Source organism: Pteropus vampyrus, unplaced genomic scaffold (assembly GCF_000151845.1).
Source record: "Pteropus vampyrus isolate Shadow unplaced genomic scaffold, Pvam_2.0 Scaffold126, whole genome shotgun sequence".
Taxonomy (NCBI): domain Eukaryota; kingdom Metazoa; phylum Chordata; class Mammalia; order Chiroptera; family Pteropodidae; genus Pteropus; species Pteropus vampyrus.
This window is the reverse complement of record NW_011888907.1, coordinates 3531873-3547439: the sequence shown is the minus strand read 5'-3', so window position 1 is coordinate 3547439 and position 15567 is coordinate 3531873. Positions and strand designations below refer to the sequence as shown.

General features: G+C 58.6%; 1 protein-coding gene across 16 annotated transcripts; it reads left to right on the top strand.

Annotated features, from left to right (window-relative positions):
* The first annotated feature begins 221 nt into the window (after window positions 1-221).
* SSBP4 (single stranded DNA binding protein 4) lies at window positions 222-15529 on the top strand. 16 transcript variants are annotated; one of them, XM_023534580.1, is made up of 18 exons: window positions 224-562; window positions 8173-8245; window positions 8540-8601; window positions 8688-8772; window positions 11767-11932; window positions 12413-12478; window positions 12685-12744; window positions 12830-12899; window positions 13063-13130; window positions 13209-13276; window positions 13548-13593; window positions 13677-13712; window positions 13819-13873; window positions 13952-14022; window positions 14116-14194; window positions 14580-14608; window positions 14708-14931; window positions 15188-15529. In XM_023534580.1, the coding sequence occupies exons 2-17, from the start codon at window positions 8184-8186 to the stop codon at window positions 14915-14917; spliced, it is 1233 nt and encodes a 410-aa protein (XP_023390348.1). In that variant the 5' UTR covers window positions 224-562; window positions 8173-8183; the 3' UTR covers window positions 14918-14931; window positions 15188-15529. The 16 variants fall into 16 exon arrangements, with proteins under 16 accessions (XP_023390350.1, XP_023390348.1, XP_023390347.1 ...); XM_023534584.1 differs by having other exon boundaries at window positions 225-562; window positions 14708-14815; XM_011366790.2 differs by having other exon boundaries at window positions 227-562; window positions 11843-11932; window positions 14708-14815; window positions 15188-15401.
* Window positions 15530-15567: the final 38 nt, after the last annotated feature.

Sequence of the window (15567 nt, the reverse complement as noted above, 5' to 3'; positions counted from 1 at the left end):
TATCTGGGGAGTGTATGTATAGCTGAGATCAGCCGTATCCTGCTGTGCATCTCCTGGTGGCCTTCCCCACTCGTGCGTGCCTCGCATGAGTCCAGCCGCCCCCACCTCGGGCGGGCACTGCGCGTGCGCGCTCGGCCCACGGTCCCGATAGCGGGACCCACCCGTGCACTCGCCATCGCCCCTTTAAGAGCGGCGCCCGCGGGCGGCGGGGAGGTGGCGGGCGGGGGCGCGCGCGCGGCAGGAGGAGGGGGCGCGCGCTTCCCGGAACAGCCCGCGCAGAAGGAAGAGAGGAAGAAAATAAACCCGTGGCTAAAGCTAGAGCTGCTGCCGCCGCTGCCGCCGCTGCGGCCGTGTGGAGCTCCCCCGCGCGGATGATGCCCGCGGTGCCCGCGCGGGGCTCCGGGCGTTGAGGCCCGAGGCGTGGGGTAGCTATGGCTACGGCAAGCGCCGCCAGCGGCGCCGCCTGACAGGTGTGGGCCCTGGTGGCGGCGGCTTGGAGCAGCATGTACGCCAAGGGGGGCAAGGGCTCGGCCGTGCCCTCCGACAGCCAGGCCCGCGAGAAGTGAGTCGGGGGCCGGAGGCGGGACTCCGCGGCCGCGCGGCTTCCGTGGACCCCAACGATGGCGGGAATCGCGCGGGCACGTGGGCGCGGGTTGCCCAGAGTGCGGATCCCGAACGCGCTCGAGGGGCCACGAGATTTGCGAGGGCGTGCGAGACCCGAGTACCTCGAGGGGTCGCGAGATCTGTGGGAGCGCGCTAGACCCAAGGGGCATCAGGGGTCGCGAGATTTGAAGGGGCGCGCGAGACTCAGGGGACTTGAGGGACGCAAAGAGTCGTGGTTTGAAGGGAAGCGCGAGATCCGAGAGGGCGTGAGAGTTGAAGGGGTGCGGGAGCTCCAAGGGGCGCGAGATTTGAGGGGGCGCGAAACACTCGTGAGAGACTCAAGGGGTCGAGATTTGCGGGGATGCGTGAGATTCAAGGTGCGAGATTTGAGGGGGGCGCGTGAGATCCAAACAGGACTGGAGAGTCGCGAGACCTCCGGGACAGTGGTGACTTGGGTGAGTGAGGTTGCATGCGCGCGGGATAGCGATCCCGGCTGCTTCCCAGATCCTCCAGGAAGTTTCTGGGCCGGGTGAGACTGGCCTCTCTAGAACCCCGGCGCCTCAGGAAGAGCTTGAGAGGAGAGGAGGGCTTGAGGGGTGCCGGCCCTACCTACTCCTAGCCACCTGTCTGCTGGGCAACTGGATGGGGCCTGTCGGAACACCTTAGGGCTCAGTCCTGGGGCGGGGCCCCTGGACGGCAGAGGCCACAAGCACCCCCTCTTATTCTGGGTGTCGTGCTGGGCTGTGGTACTTGGGCTGCTCTTGGGCTGGTAGGCGGACAGGTACCTAACTCCCAGACCTGCGAATTGGAGCTGGAGGCTCTCAGAAATGGGAACTCAGTCTAGGGCAGGGAGGCTTCATTCGTAAGGTGATACTGCCACTTACCTGCTTTGTGGCTTTGGATGAGGGAGCGCCCCTCTCCTAGGCTCACTTTCCTTTCCTGAGAAGTGCAAATTAATAAGTGTCATCCTTTAGGATTGGAGAGGATTTGAAAGGTCTGGAAGCTGTGACCTTCCAACAGCAAGGACACCCAGTGGCTTGCAGTATTGTTAAAGTGCCAGGGAAACGGGCCTGCATAGGAGGGAAAGCTTTTGATGGCTGATGGCCAATGGCCGATTCCCAAGATCCTAAGATGTCCAACTACCTAGAGTGGCCTTGGTGGGAAACAGGCTGGGTCATTCTGGAGGGTGTCCCCTAATGATGCTCCTTGAGGGCCAGGCCAGGAGTGAGGACTTATATGTCTGGGCAATGAAGAGGAGCTCTGGATGTGGGCTTACTGCACCTCTCTCCTGTCCCGCCTTGGCTGACAATCCCCCTCCCCCCATTTCTCTTTGACACGGACAGGTGTCCATTCTCTGCCTAGCTTTGGGGTCATTTTGGAGAAGAGATTCTTCTTGCCAGAAGATGTTAGGCAGCTAACTGCCTTTCCAGGCCTTCCTAGCCCATCTGTTATGAGGTTATGCTTCATTTCCAGGCACTAAGCACGAAGAGTTTTTGAAAACTGGTACCTGGCTGCTGCCCAGGTTGGAAGAAGGGTGTGTTTGGCTTGGCCGCACCACCCGGGGGATCCTAGCATGTCCCTGGCTATTCTCTTACACAGCTTTTTGGGTCTGGGGGCTACCACTTACCCAGTGGGAATACTTCACTCATTCAGCAGTTGTGTCCTGGTCTGCATCTAGGGTGGAATGTGATGGTTGGGAAGATAGGTCCAGGTCCTGAAGAATCCCACATCCTAGCAGGGAGGCAGGTCTCTTTACTTGGGCAAATGGATAGGAGGCCAAGCAGAGGGATGATCTTAAGATAGTCTATGAAGAAAACAAAGTGGGAAAATAAGTGATAGTGAAGTATGAAGGGTCAGTCAGGTGTGCAGAGACCTGGAGGAAGAGCAGGCAGCTGAGGGCACACCAAGTGCAAGGGCCCTGGGGTGAGGCCTGGCAAAGGAGCTGGGGTTGTTGCTGTGGGTAGGGGGAAGGGCAGCCCACGAGGACACCGTATGGGCCAGAGAGGCTTGTGTGTGTGAGTACACTCTAGCTCCTGTGCAGAATAGGTTTTACAGGGGGTTGGGAGTAGAGGCAAGGATGATCTGGGGGAGGTGAGCTCAGTGATCTGGGTGAGAGCTGATGATGGCAGCTTAGATGTGGCCATGGAGATCAGAAAACAGAGAGAATCAGATGTTTGAGCTGCTGGTGATGGGGTCGGGAGTTGGGTTTTGATCTTGTCAGACATCTCAGGAGAGATTTTATTCTTTGAACCTGGCCTCATTCTTGGAGCTGGAGAGGGAATTATCCAAATCTTGGCCCCTTCCTTCATCATCTCCCCACTCCCTAGTCTGCCCAGTAGCGGGTCTTGGAGAATGGAGGAATCTGCAAAACCACTCCCACTCTCCCCCTAGGCTGGAGATACCATTGTGTCCCTGGTTCTACAGTCCCTTTTATGGCCAGGGCCATCCTATGCTCATCCATTTCTTGTAGAGGGTCATGGATAAGTTTTGGTTTGGAGATGGGGTTCTGCTGCTGAGAAAGTTTGGAAAACACCGGATGTTTGCATCCCCCATTTCACCAGTGAGGATGCTGGGGCCTGGAGAGGAAGTGACCTGCCAGTTTCACGAGTTCTGAACACAGAGAACACTAGAGGGACTGGCTGGCTGCTCTGATCATGTTTCCCCACATGAAATGTAGCCTGCCAGCCTTGCAGGATTCTCACAAGGACTGGGTGAGATACTGCAGGCAGGGTACTCCTAGCAGGCAGCCACCAACCGAGCCACTTCCCGTCTCTAGGCCTCGGTTTCATTCTCTGTGAAATGGGGTGAAGGGGTTGCACTGCTCAGGTCCTTGGCACCCTGGGACTGTATTTTCCTCTCTTTCCTTCTCCTGAGCCCCTCTGACTCCCCATCTCAACACGGAGTCTGAGCAAGATTGCCTCAGAAACAGACATAGCGCCTGCTGGGTACACTTACTGTGGGTCCCTGCTCTCAGGGGTGCACAGCAAAGTCTGGGAAGTACCATGATGGGGTGGCCTGGAGGGCAAGAGGGAGGCCAGGGTCCAAGTGGGCTGCCTGCAGCAAGACACAGCCTCTCCTGTAAATAGTAAACATTCTGAGCCTATGGGGAAGCCCATGAGCAACTGTCACCCAGAACTAACTAGTGCTTGCATTTGCTGGTTGGTTTTGGGTCTTTTAAAATTAGGGATGAAGATAACAGGGACAGTTGGAGACTCCTTTGTCTCCTTTATATCTCTCCCCCAGGGCTCCAGAAGCTCTGCCTTGGTGAATTGAGGGAAGAGGTCTAAACGTCTGCTCTGTGTGTGTGTGTGTGTGTGTATATACATATATATATATATGCATATATATGTGTATATATGTATATGTGTGCATATATATACACATATATGTGTACATACATATGCATATATATGTGTACACAGACACACACACACCGGAGAACTTTAAGTGCTGCCAAGTGGGTTTAGAATAGTTTCATAAATGACAACCACAGCCAGTGTTATTGGGCATCTCATGTTTTTCCCTTGGGATTGGTTTGAGATGGCAAATAGCCCAGCAGTTGAGAGAGTCACTGTGTGTCTGTCTCACTTCTCAGTGTGGCCATGGGCATTCTTGTTGCGGGGGTCATGGATAAGAGGTTCTAGAGGAAGGACCCCTCCCCTCCCCAGCTAAGTCCTGGAGGCGCAGCAGAGCCCGTGGACACAGAGGAGCCTATGGGGAAGGACTTGAGAAGAGGAGGCATCTGGGGAGGGAATGGGAAGGTGGGGGAAGGCCAAGGTAGAATTTATGAGTTGGAGGTCACTGGTTGCTGGGTGGGAGAAAATCTGTAAGAGGCAGAAGCTGGTAGGAGGCTGGTGAGGAAGGTGGCAAGAAATAGCTGAAGGCCTTGCCTTGAGGTGACAAAGGGAAGGTAGGAAATATGTGGGTTGGAGAGTACCTTTGGGGGCATCAGTGGGACATGGCTGGTGGATTTGATCAAATGGGGGGGGTGACATAAGTTCATGAGTAGGGGGCATCTCCCTGCCCCCAGCAGCATGTGCATCCAGGGGCTTTAAGGGGAGGAGGGCGCTAGGCAGGGAACATTCCTTACCATAATTCCTGATAATTATGGTAATTCTTGATGATTACGGTGGTCGTGCTGCATTTTAGTTCATGAGTCTCTCACATCCCATTAGGTCACCACTTACCTGCACAGCCCATGTGCTCTTCTCCCTGTGAACACTCCAGGGCCAGGCACTGTTCCTTCTGGAGGGAGGGCCTCCCTGAACTGCCTCATGCTCCCTGCCACCCATGTGCCTTCTTGCTGAAGGAGCCCTTCCCATGGGTGGGCTCTTTGTTCTGCAGGTCATTTGTTACACTTAGATTTGGATCTAGAGCCCTGCCCTTCCCTGTAACGAGCTTAGAACCTGGACCCTCAGGCTGAAGTCCTTCCTGGAGGACCCGAATCAACCTGGCTGAATGTCCCCGTTTCAGAACTTTTCACTGAAAGCAAGATAAACAGTCCAGAATTCCTCCCTGAAACTCAATCCTGGTAAAAATTAAAGTGCCAACTTATAAGAGAAGTCAGCAAAACTGAGAATACTCTCTGGCTTCTCTTTGTTCTTGGGATAAAACCCCAAATCCTTAACACTGAACTAGTAAGCACCGACCTTTGCCAATGCTTAGTGACCACCTCATTTAGTTCTCTGAACATCTCAGGAGCAGGTCTGGCATCTGGGGCCCAGGTTACTCTTATGAGCTCAGCAGGGAGGGAAAGAGACCCAATCCTTGCCCTCCTAGCTACATTTCAGTGGGGACTGCAGGCAGTGAGCAGCGAGACATGTCAGGTGGGGATAAATAAGATGATGGGTCAGGGTAGGGGTTAGATGTGATAGGGAAGCCTCTGACAGGTGACAGTGGAGCCATGAAGATCTCTAGGCATAAGTACCCAGATGGAAGAACAGCCTGTGCAAAGCCCTGAGGTGGAGGGTGGCCAGTATGTGTGTTAGGGCACTGGAGGGTCTGAGTGAGGAGTGCTGTAAGGGGTGTGTGGAGACTAGAAGCTGGAAGAGAGCAGCCATTGGAGGGGCCCTGTCGAAATCTAAGTAAGAGAGTCAGTGGCCTGTACTAGGTGTGCAGGGGAGAGAGCATTTTCCTTAAGGTTTTACCCTAAATTCAATAAGTAGTTATCTCAGGGACAACATGTGCCATACCTACGTGAGTCCAGGCCAGACCACCCCGGTCAGAACACACGGGGCAGGCCAGCGGTGTGGGAGAAACCAGGGGAGGGGCATGTCAGGTCTGGGCCTTTTGATACCAGGTGGACAGTGGATCCCAAGTTCAGGGAAGCCAGGCTGTAGTGCCCTGTGGACAGCTGTATGAAGATGTCATCAGATTCGGAGGGAGGCTGCCCAGAGAGGGTAGAAGAGAGACCTGGGCTGAGGGGGAGAACAGGCAAAGGTGGGTTCTTAGACCTGTGTCCTGGGTCAGATGTTACCACTGCACTGTCCAGGGCCAGGGGAGACAGAAGGTCCAGTCGGCTGGCAGCATGGAGCCCTTGGTGGATGTGGTGGGACCAAGGGCTGCTTCTTCAGGAGGCCCAGGGAATCCTGAGGAGAGCCTTCTGTCCCTGGGGGTTAGCTAGAGTATAGCCCATGCCCTCCTCTCACCCTGGACCTCGTGTTCTGTATTGCTTCCTGTCTCTGGGCATCTCACTCTCCAGCCTTGAGAAGGGGTGGGATCACAGGAGTGAGTTGGACAGGTGAGCCTGGAGGGCGGGGTTTGGGGTAGGGGTTTGGGCAGGAAAGCCACTGCGCTGGAGAGGGGCAGATGCTGGAGACTGCCAGAGTGGGCAGTGTCAGAATTTGGGGGGGCCTGGGCTGATGCTGCCAAGAGGGGTGTGATTATGTGGTGGGGACTTCAGCCAGTCTTGGGGGACGTACACTCGGAGCTGCAAGACCACCTTGAGTCCTACCTCTCTGTGGTAGTGGACTCTGTGCCTGTTCCCTGTCCCTTGAGTGTTTGTCACAGGGTACATGGTGCAGTGTGAGCCGAGGAGATATCTTGCCCTGGGACAGCTACTACCCAAACCCCCCAGTGGTGCCCCCTTGTCTTTCTATAGCACACATTGCCTTCCAACTCACCATATAACTTACCTTCTTGTATTGTTGCCATACTGTCCTTCCAGGGGTACAGGGGTCTGTTGTGTTCCCTGCATGAGAAAGCGCTGAGTGATTGTTGAATGAATGAATGAGTGAGTGAATGAATGAATGAATGAAAAAAGATGGACAGGTAGATGAAGGAAGGAGGAGGATCGAGGGCAAGGGCAGACCTGTGGAGTGGGTACTAGGGGCCAGGACAGAGGGTTGGAACAACCTTAGTGAGGTCTGACCAGGAGCTGGCGGGGGTCTAATGGCATGGCTGGGGTGGGAGGATCTAGGATCAAGGAGCTTGGTTGGAAAGGATGGGAGAGCAGGAGCATGAATTAAAGCAAGGTTATTTTTAGTTGGGGTTGTCAGCCAGGGGAGAGAGGCTAGCTGAGCTGGAGGCATAGCCTCAGGCCGGCCCTTAGGGAGCCCCTAATCTTGGATCTAAACCTCCAAGCCTACCTGGGGCCTGGCTGGGCAGTAGGAGGACCCAGGGGTCGCCAGGAGGGCCCCATGTCAGTAGAGTGGATGGCTGGGAAATGGCTAAAGGGTGGGATCTTGTCCCTCTGCTAGCCAGTGTGGAAAATGGATGGGGGACTGGGAGATGGAGGCAGAGGTGGAGGATGGAGAGGCCTAGGAGGTGGTGTGGCTAGGCAGACCTCCTTGTATAGCCCAAAGAGAGTGCTGCTGGTTGACAGTTGGCTCATGCTCTTGGGTAGGCAGCAGCCAAGTTGGCATGTCCAGGGGTACCATGCACTGTAGGTATTTGGCAGCTGAGTGGCACTGCTGGCCTCATCTCCTCTCCCCACCTGCACTGCCCCAGACTCTCTCTGGGGGCTCCTATGGAGAAGTTGTGGCACTGATAGTTGGCAGGCACCTATCCCAAGGAAGAGGATGGGGCCCAGGGATATCTGGGGGAGGAAGGCCTCAGGGAGGAGGGCCCTTTCTTTACTCAGCAGGCAAGGCTGGGAGTGAGTGAGGTATTGGCCTTGGGTACATGGCTCAGGGTACGTGCTGGAAGACTCCATGTAGTGCACAATCCGAAATGACTCCCAGGAGCCTTCTGCCTCCCTGGGGCCAAGGCTGCTCTGGGGTCATCGCATCAACAAGATGGGGCTAGGAATTGGTCCACGAAGGAGCGTTGAACTGACCAGAATTTGGCCTGGATGTGGGAAGTCGGGGACTGCTGGCACTGTTGCCTAGAGGAGGGGCCTACAGGCTGGGTGTTGATGGATGTATAGGAGTTGGCCAGGCTGAGCAACTTGTGAGGATGCCGTCTCCTGTGAGAGGTGGGGAAGATGGGGAGAATTAGGGGATCAAATGTGGGCAGCGAGTAAGGCCGGAGGTGGATGCGATGAGGGCTCACTGTGGGCCTTCTGCCCCTCATCTCCACCTGCCCATCTGCCTGGCCTGAGAGCCTGAGCCACCCCAACCCTGCCCGCAGGTTGGCACTGTATGTGTATGAGTACCTGCTGCATGTTGGTGCCCAGAAGTCAGCCCAGACCTTTCTGTCTGAGGTAAGCTGGCCTGGCCACCCCCAGGGTCCTCTTCTTCCAGTTTCCATCGGTGCTCCAGTGGTGGTATCGGATGTCCCCTCTGATGGCCCTGAGAACTGAGGGCTGGGGTGGGTCTGGGCCCACGGCTGGCATACAGGTGCCTATTTGTCCATCCACTGCTCCTGTACTCACCCAGTTGTCTGCTCCCAGCTCCCTTTCTTTGGTCCACTGGTCCTGCCCTGTGTTCTCTGCCTGAGGTAAGGCAGAATCATGTGAGCAGCAGCCCCCCTCACCTGCCTTCCCTCTCCTCTGCAGATCCGATGGGAGAAGAACATCACGCTGGGGGAGCCCCCAGGCTTCCTGCATTCCTGGTGGTGGTGCGTGCGGGGCTGGCATGGACAGACCATGGAGGGGGCTGGGCGGGGGCGCGTGGGGAAACCATTATCCCCCCTGCCGCCCACAGTGTGTTCTGGGACTTGTACTGTGCAGCACCTGATCGCAGAGAGGCATGTGAGCACTCGAGTGAGGCCAAGGCCTTCCAGGACTACGTGAGTCCCACCCCAGGGACAGGCACTGGCAGGGAGGTGGGGCCTGAGGGAGGCTTCGTCGCCTGGGCTTGGCTTACCACGGGCTGGGCAAAGGGTCACTCACAGGGTGGGGGAGGCTCATTCCACTGCACTGCAGCCCCCACATCTTCCCAAGGCCACCTCCACTCCTCCTTCACGTGAGCCCAGTGGTCCAGGGTAGACACTGCAGCTCCTGCCTCCATCACTGCATCTCCTCTGCCACCCCAGCCTTTCTGAGCCTCCTGAAGTGGGAGCCTGGCCCCCACTGGGGGTACTGGGGGTGGCTGGTAGCACTTAGGACACTTTCTGACCTTGCTATTTGACTAGGGCTGGTGACTTACTATTTTGGCCTCGGTTTCCCTCCCAGTTGAGTGGGGGGGGGGGCGGGGTACGTGGCATCCGAGGCTTGTCTAGTGAGGGGCCTGGGTGGCATCTTGTCATGGGGAACAGATGGCAGCCCCCTGCCTTTATCCTCTTGACCCTGGCCCCTCAGAGAGGTCGACTACAGGTCAAGGAGAACTTGGGGGATAGGAGCTGTGGGTCTGAGGGGGAAGCAGCGGCTCAGCCGGCATCTGGGGGAGGTGCAGCTCAGGGGGAGTTCCCCCTTTCCACTCTTTTCTCCTTGTGCTCCAGCTCTTCAGCTGGTGCCCTCACCTCTTCCCCTTGGGCCTCTCCAGGCTGGCTGCCTCCACTATCTGCAGTGGCACTTGAGCGCATGCCTCTGCAGGGCCAGGGTGCAGCTGTGAGGGATGGGGGAGTTCACCACATCCCTGAAGTGCACACTGTGCACGCATGCATGGGAGCCGGGGTCTCTGCTCTTCGCCCCCATCAGGTTTCATTGTGCATTTGCCGTCCTTGTGTTCTGGTCTCGCCAGAACTGTCTGGAGCTGTGCATGCTTGATGCCTTGTGGGCCCTTCCCTGTGCCTCTCTGGTGTCCCTGGGGCAGTTCCCCTTTCGATCTCGCAGCACCCCCTGCAGTGCCCCAGCTGGAGTCTGGCCTCCCTGAAGGGCGGGGCTCAGGAGCTCCATGTTAGCAGCTCAGTGCTTCCCAGTGAGTGCCAGTTTACCATGGCAGCAGGGTGTGTAGGGGAGCTGGAGCGGGCACCGTGGGCCAGGGGCACGCACTGGGTAACAGGTTCCTGCAGCCGCCAGTCTAGGTGGGGGTGCTTTCCCTGCCTCCCCCACCCTCCCAGCTCTGGGTTACCTTGGCGTCTCCAGGAAACAGGAGCAAGCCCAGCCCGTAATCATGGCAACGCAGGCCAGTGCCTCTGGGTGGATTGACATCGGGGTGTCCAGTTCCAGTTCCGGCCTCACGCCAGGGAGGGTGGGCTGGTCGTGCATTAACCCTTCAGGGCCTAGAGTTGGGGAGCCGCAGGGATGAGGGGTACCCTATCTTTACCCCAACTCGTAGGCTAGATCTTGGTATGCAGCTGCCCCCACCTCAAGCCTTCCCCCATCAGGAAACACTCTGGCGCCTGCTATGGCTCAGAAGGGGGGCTGCTCCTTCCACTCTGCCCTCCCTATGGGGTAGGCAGTGGAGGGTAGACACACTCAGGGCTCAGAGGTATCCCCCTCCAGCTACTCAGGCAGGCATCTGCTCCATGCCATGGGGTTATGTGTGAAGAATGAGATAGAGGCAGGAGGGACCCACACAGTTGAAAGGGGGCTGAGAAATTTGTCCCCTGCCCCAGGGTCCCGTGGGCTGTCAGATGACTTGTGCTGGGAGTGTTCTCAGCCACAGTAGGCCTGGGGAGGCTCCTACTGGTACCCCTAGCTTGGGGCCTGGCAGGAATCTTTTAGAGGCTGACCTTTGAAGAGCAGGAAGGGAGCCCGGCTGTAGTCCCACTGAGGGAGGGGTGTGTCTCCAGGGGCCCCTTACCCCACTCCTGTAGGGCAGGAAGTGCTGTGTGATTGTGCTGTGGGCAAGTGCTTAACCCCTCTGAGCCCAAATAGCTGCAGTTCCAGAAATTCCTGAGTGCCCTGTGTGCTGGCTTTCACCAGCCCCTGGGACAACTGTGACCAGGACAGACTATCCCCTTCCTTCTCAGGCCTGATGGGGGAGGGCAGGTGATGCAGACAGACTGGAGTCAAAAGGCCCTGGGAAAAGTGCTCCCCTGTCTCCTCAATGTCCTTCCCTATCCTTTGCTGTGTTCCCTCTGTGCTGTAGACTAACCCTTTCCCCCTGCTCTGTGAGCCCCAAAGGCTGACAAGCCTGGGACTTAGAACCAACTAGAGGAAGTGACTTGTCAGCCTGCCCCCTGCCAGCTTGGGCCTGCCACCAGCATCTCTGCCCTTGGCCCACAAGGGGACACCCTTCTGGCACCTTCTCCCCTCCTCCATCTGAAAAACGGTTTGGGGCCTGGAGACAGAACCTAGGGAGTCCTGCTCTTCTCTTCCTCCTGGAGGGGCAGGGGACTGGTCTGTGCTGAAGGTCCAAGGAGGAGCCTCACAGAGGAAGGTTCATCTTGAAGCTGCCGATTGATCTTTTGTCTGTTTATTTGGGGCATGTTGGGTAGAGCTGGGGGTCCAGCTAAGCTGCCTTACCAGCCAGAGGACACAGGGTGGGTTGGAAGAGCCAAGGGTGGGAGACTGTGCCCCCAACCATAGGAAGTTGGATTCAGACAGAACCAGCCTGTGCTGGATGGCTGAGTGCATGCCACTCCTGGGTGGTTGGCATTTTCAGACTCCCACAATCCTCAGGCTCAGGACTCTGGGGGCTGAGATCTCTGGATCTCTGTCCTTCCTGGGCTATGGGCTTAGCCCAGCTGGGCCCTGACTACCTCCAGGGTCTCAGGTGCAGCAAGGAGGCAGAGCCCCTACTGAAGCCACCCAGTGAATCTGAATTTGTGGCCTTATCAGGGTTGATAAACGAGGTTGGAAGGGGGGACAGCTGTTCTGTCACCCAGAGGACCCTCTTGGCATCCTGTATGTGGACAGAGGGTCAGATGGCCTGCGTTCCCTGTTCTGTGGGACAGGCTACTTGAGGAGAGGATGAAACACTGGGGCAGGAAGTGGCCTGACCAAGCCCTCAAGTCTCCCCTACCCCTCCAGAGTGCTGCAGCTGCCCCCAGCCCTGTGATGGGGAGCATGGGCCCCAACGATGCAATGGCAGCAGGTCCCATGGCACCTGGCTTCTTCCAGGTACAGCCAGAGCTGGGGCCCCTTGTCCCTCAACCCTGGGTGCACATGTGTTGAAGGGTGACAGATGTGGGCAGTGACTGGGATGGGAGTCCCATGTTGGGAGAGGCCTTGAGATGGGCAAGCTAAAGTTGGGTGGGAGGGTGTGGGTGCAGTGGGGAAACGCATGTGGGCCCTGGTGGGGCTGGCGAGGGTATAGAGGGTGTGGCCATAGTGCCTGTGCTGCAGTACAGGGGAGGGCAGGGTCTCTGGGCACTTGACCTGTGGGTGTGCTTACCAGGGTGCCTAGGTCTGCAGAGCATGGCTCTGTGCGCCAGCCTCCCTCCTGTGACCCCTCCCATAGGGGGCACTCCCCGTCTTGCAGATGGGTGTCCCACCCTCTTGCCTCCATGGTGTCCCATCCCCAGCCAGGCTCAGCAGGGCCCCAGGAAACAGCTTCAGGTGATCTTGCTCTTCCCAAACCACCTGGTTCTGTACTCCTAGGGCCCCCCCGGCTCCCAGCCGCCCTCCCACAACCTCAACGCCCCCATGATGGGGCCTCATGTTCAGGTAAGGACCTGTGATGCCCCGCCCCCTTGCCCACACACTCCCTGGCCCTCTGCACTTGCATGCACCAGGAGCCAGTTGTGGTTTGCTGGCTTGGCCTGGAGGAGAGGGCAAGCCAGGGTAGTGGCCTGGGAGCAGCAGGAACTGGGTAGCTTTGAGGGAGGTGAGTGGGTTGGGGGAGGTGCTGACCCCCAGCCCACCTTTTCCAGCCCTTCATGTCACCGCGGTTCCCAGGGGGCCCCCGGCCCACCCTGCGGATGCCGAGTCAGGTGAGAGAGGGAAAATGGGAAGGGGGGCAGGAGCTGGGCTGGGGTGGAGGCACCCACACTCAGTGCTGCCACACCCCCTCCGCAGCCTCCTGTGGGCCTCCCTGGCTCCCAGCCCCTCCTCCCTGGCGCCATGGACCCCTCCCCACGTGCTCAGGGTGAGTAGGGAAGCTCTAGCTGGTGTCCCCCTACCACCTTTAGGACCCCAGCTTTAAGTGTCCTGTTCCTGCTGCCTCATGTTGCAGACCCCCCCACCTAAGTGCATGTTCTCACTGGGGAGTTGTCCCGGCCTAAGATACCTTCCTTCTGTCCTCACCCCAGGGCATCCGAGCATGGGCCCAATGCAGAGGGTGACTCCTCCACGGGGCATGGCCAATGTTGGGCCCCAGGTAAGGGGTGGGCCCAGGTGGGGGGCTTCAAGGGTTCTCCCCTCTGGGCCTGTACTCACAGCCCTTTCATCTTCACAGAGCTATGGAGCTGGCATGCGGCCCCCACCCAATTCCCTCACTGGCCCAGGCCTGCCCACAATGAACATGTAAGGCCCTAAGGGACCCTGGGAATATGCCCATGGGGGCCACCCAGCTTCTTAGGTTGGATCTACACAACAGCCTGGAATATTGTTTATTCCACTGTTAGGTGGGGAAACTGAGGCCCAAAGGCCAGTGAGTGATGGCTTGGGACTTCCAAGTAATTGCTGCTTAGCCAACATCTGCAGTGAGGGTCTGGCTGGTTGCCCAGTAGGGCAGGGTGTGTGTGGGAATGCTGCCTTGGTCCAGCCTCCAGGTTCCACCCATGGTCTTTTACAGGGCTTCTGGAGTACGGGGCCCTTGGGCCAGCCCTAGTGGCAACTCAGTGAGTAGAGGAGTGGGGGGTGGGTTAGGTTAGGGATGTGAGGGGTACAATGGGCAGATTGCTCACACTGCCCCTTTCCCCAGATCCCTTATTCCTCCTCGTCCCCCGGCAGCTACACGGTGAGTGGGGTGAATGGGGCTGAGAATGGGCCAGCGGGTGGGGTGAGCAGTTGTTGTTGGATGGTAGGTGGGGGGCCTTTCTCACCTTCTCTCCCTCTGTGTGCAGGGACCCCCAGGAGGAGGTGGGCCCCCTGGAACACCCATCATGCCCAGCCCTGGAGGTAGTAGGGCCTGAGTGGGGCATTGGCGAGGGGTATGCTTGGGGGCCTCCCTCACACCCTCCTGCATCCTCCCCGCAGACTCCACCAACTCCAGCGAGAACATGTACACCATCATGAACCCCATGGGGCCGGGCACTGGCAGGGCTAATGTAAGTAGGGAGCTGCGGGGTGGTGGCCGCTGGAGGCGATGGCCCAGCTGGCGCGGTGGTGGCCCAAATCCCACGCTACGGTTCTGCTCGCAGTTCCCGCTCGGCCCCGGCTCCGAGGGCCCCATGGCCGCTATGAGTGCACTGGAACCTCATCACGTGAACGGATCCCTGGGTGAGTGGGTGGCCTGGACGCTCTCCTCTCCTAAGCCGCTTCATGAGCCTCGTGCGCCCCCTGGCGGCCTTCCCCCGCCCCTTCACCTGTGTTCCCCGTGGGGGCGTCTGGGTCGCGTCGAGCCTCCGTGGGTGGTTCAGTGACATGGGTTGCTCTGGGGGAGGGTCCAGTAACTATGAAGCTATGAAGCTATGAAGACTCCTGGCAGCCAGCTCTGATCCCCCTCTGGGCCCTCTGCCCGGGATCCCCAGCGGGTTGGGCCAAGGGAGGGGGTGCCCAGCCGCTGGGGAAGTTCGAGGTCTGTAGACCCTGGGCTCGGGGATGGAGGGGCGAGCCCGGTGCAGACGCGTCTGAGCCTGTGTCCTCGTGTGTCTGTCGTCCACAGGCTCGGGCGACATGGACGGGTTGCCAAAGGTGAGGGGCTGAACTCGGGTGGGGCGGGTCTTCGGGGCGGGCCGAGTAAGGGACCTGGCCAGCCGGCGGAAATCGCACACTGACCTCGGCCGCCCCCAGAGCTCCCCCGGCGCCGTGGCCGGCCTGAGCACCGCCCCAGGCACCCCGCGGGACGATGGCGAGATGGCGGCCGCAGGGACCTTCCTGCACCCATTCCCGAGCGAAAGTGTAAGCGACTGCGTCGACTCCCCACCCGCGGCGGCGTCGGGCCGGAGGGGCCTGGCGGGCAGGCCCCGGCGGGGCGGCCGGGGGGCCAGAGCAAGACCGTGACCGCGGCGGGCCAGGTGGGGGGGCGGCCGCGGCATCCTTCCCCTTCCCTCCTCTCTCCTGCCCTGGTCTCACTAGCCCTACCACTATCCTGCCCCGACTCTGGGACCCATGCCCCAGGGTGGCCTCACCTCCCTAACTTTGATACCTGCTCCCTCCCCTTCTCTCCACCTCCTCCCAGACCCATCTGTTTTTTTGGGGGGTGGGGGGGTTGGTCCCAGCCTAGGGCAGAGCTGAGCCCGCCCTGCGTGCCACCCCCCCATTTCTCTGCAGTACTCGCCTGGGATGACCATGAGCGTGTGATGGGGCAGCAGCCCGTTGCTCACTGCCGGCCTCGGCCTCTATCCAGTGTCCCTGTCAGGGGGCGTGGGTGGTCTGCAGGGCAGGGTCTGAGGTCACACCTCAGGCAACTGGACTCCTGGTCAAGGCTTGGAGGCCCCGCATTAAGGACTCTCATTTTATAAAAAACACAAGGACCTCAGAGGCTTTTTCCTGTATGGGTTCTTCCCTCATTTCTATTTTGTTCTGGGGACTCCTGCGGGGGAGGGGAATCTCCTTTCTCCTGGACAACCGGGATAGTCGCCATTAATAAATGTAACTTGTTTTGGTTTTTGGTATTGTCTCACATTTCTTCAACTTTGGCTTGTAGCCAC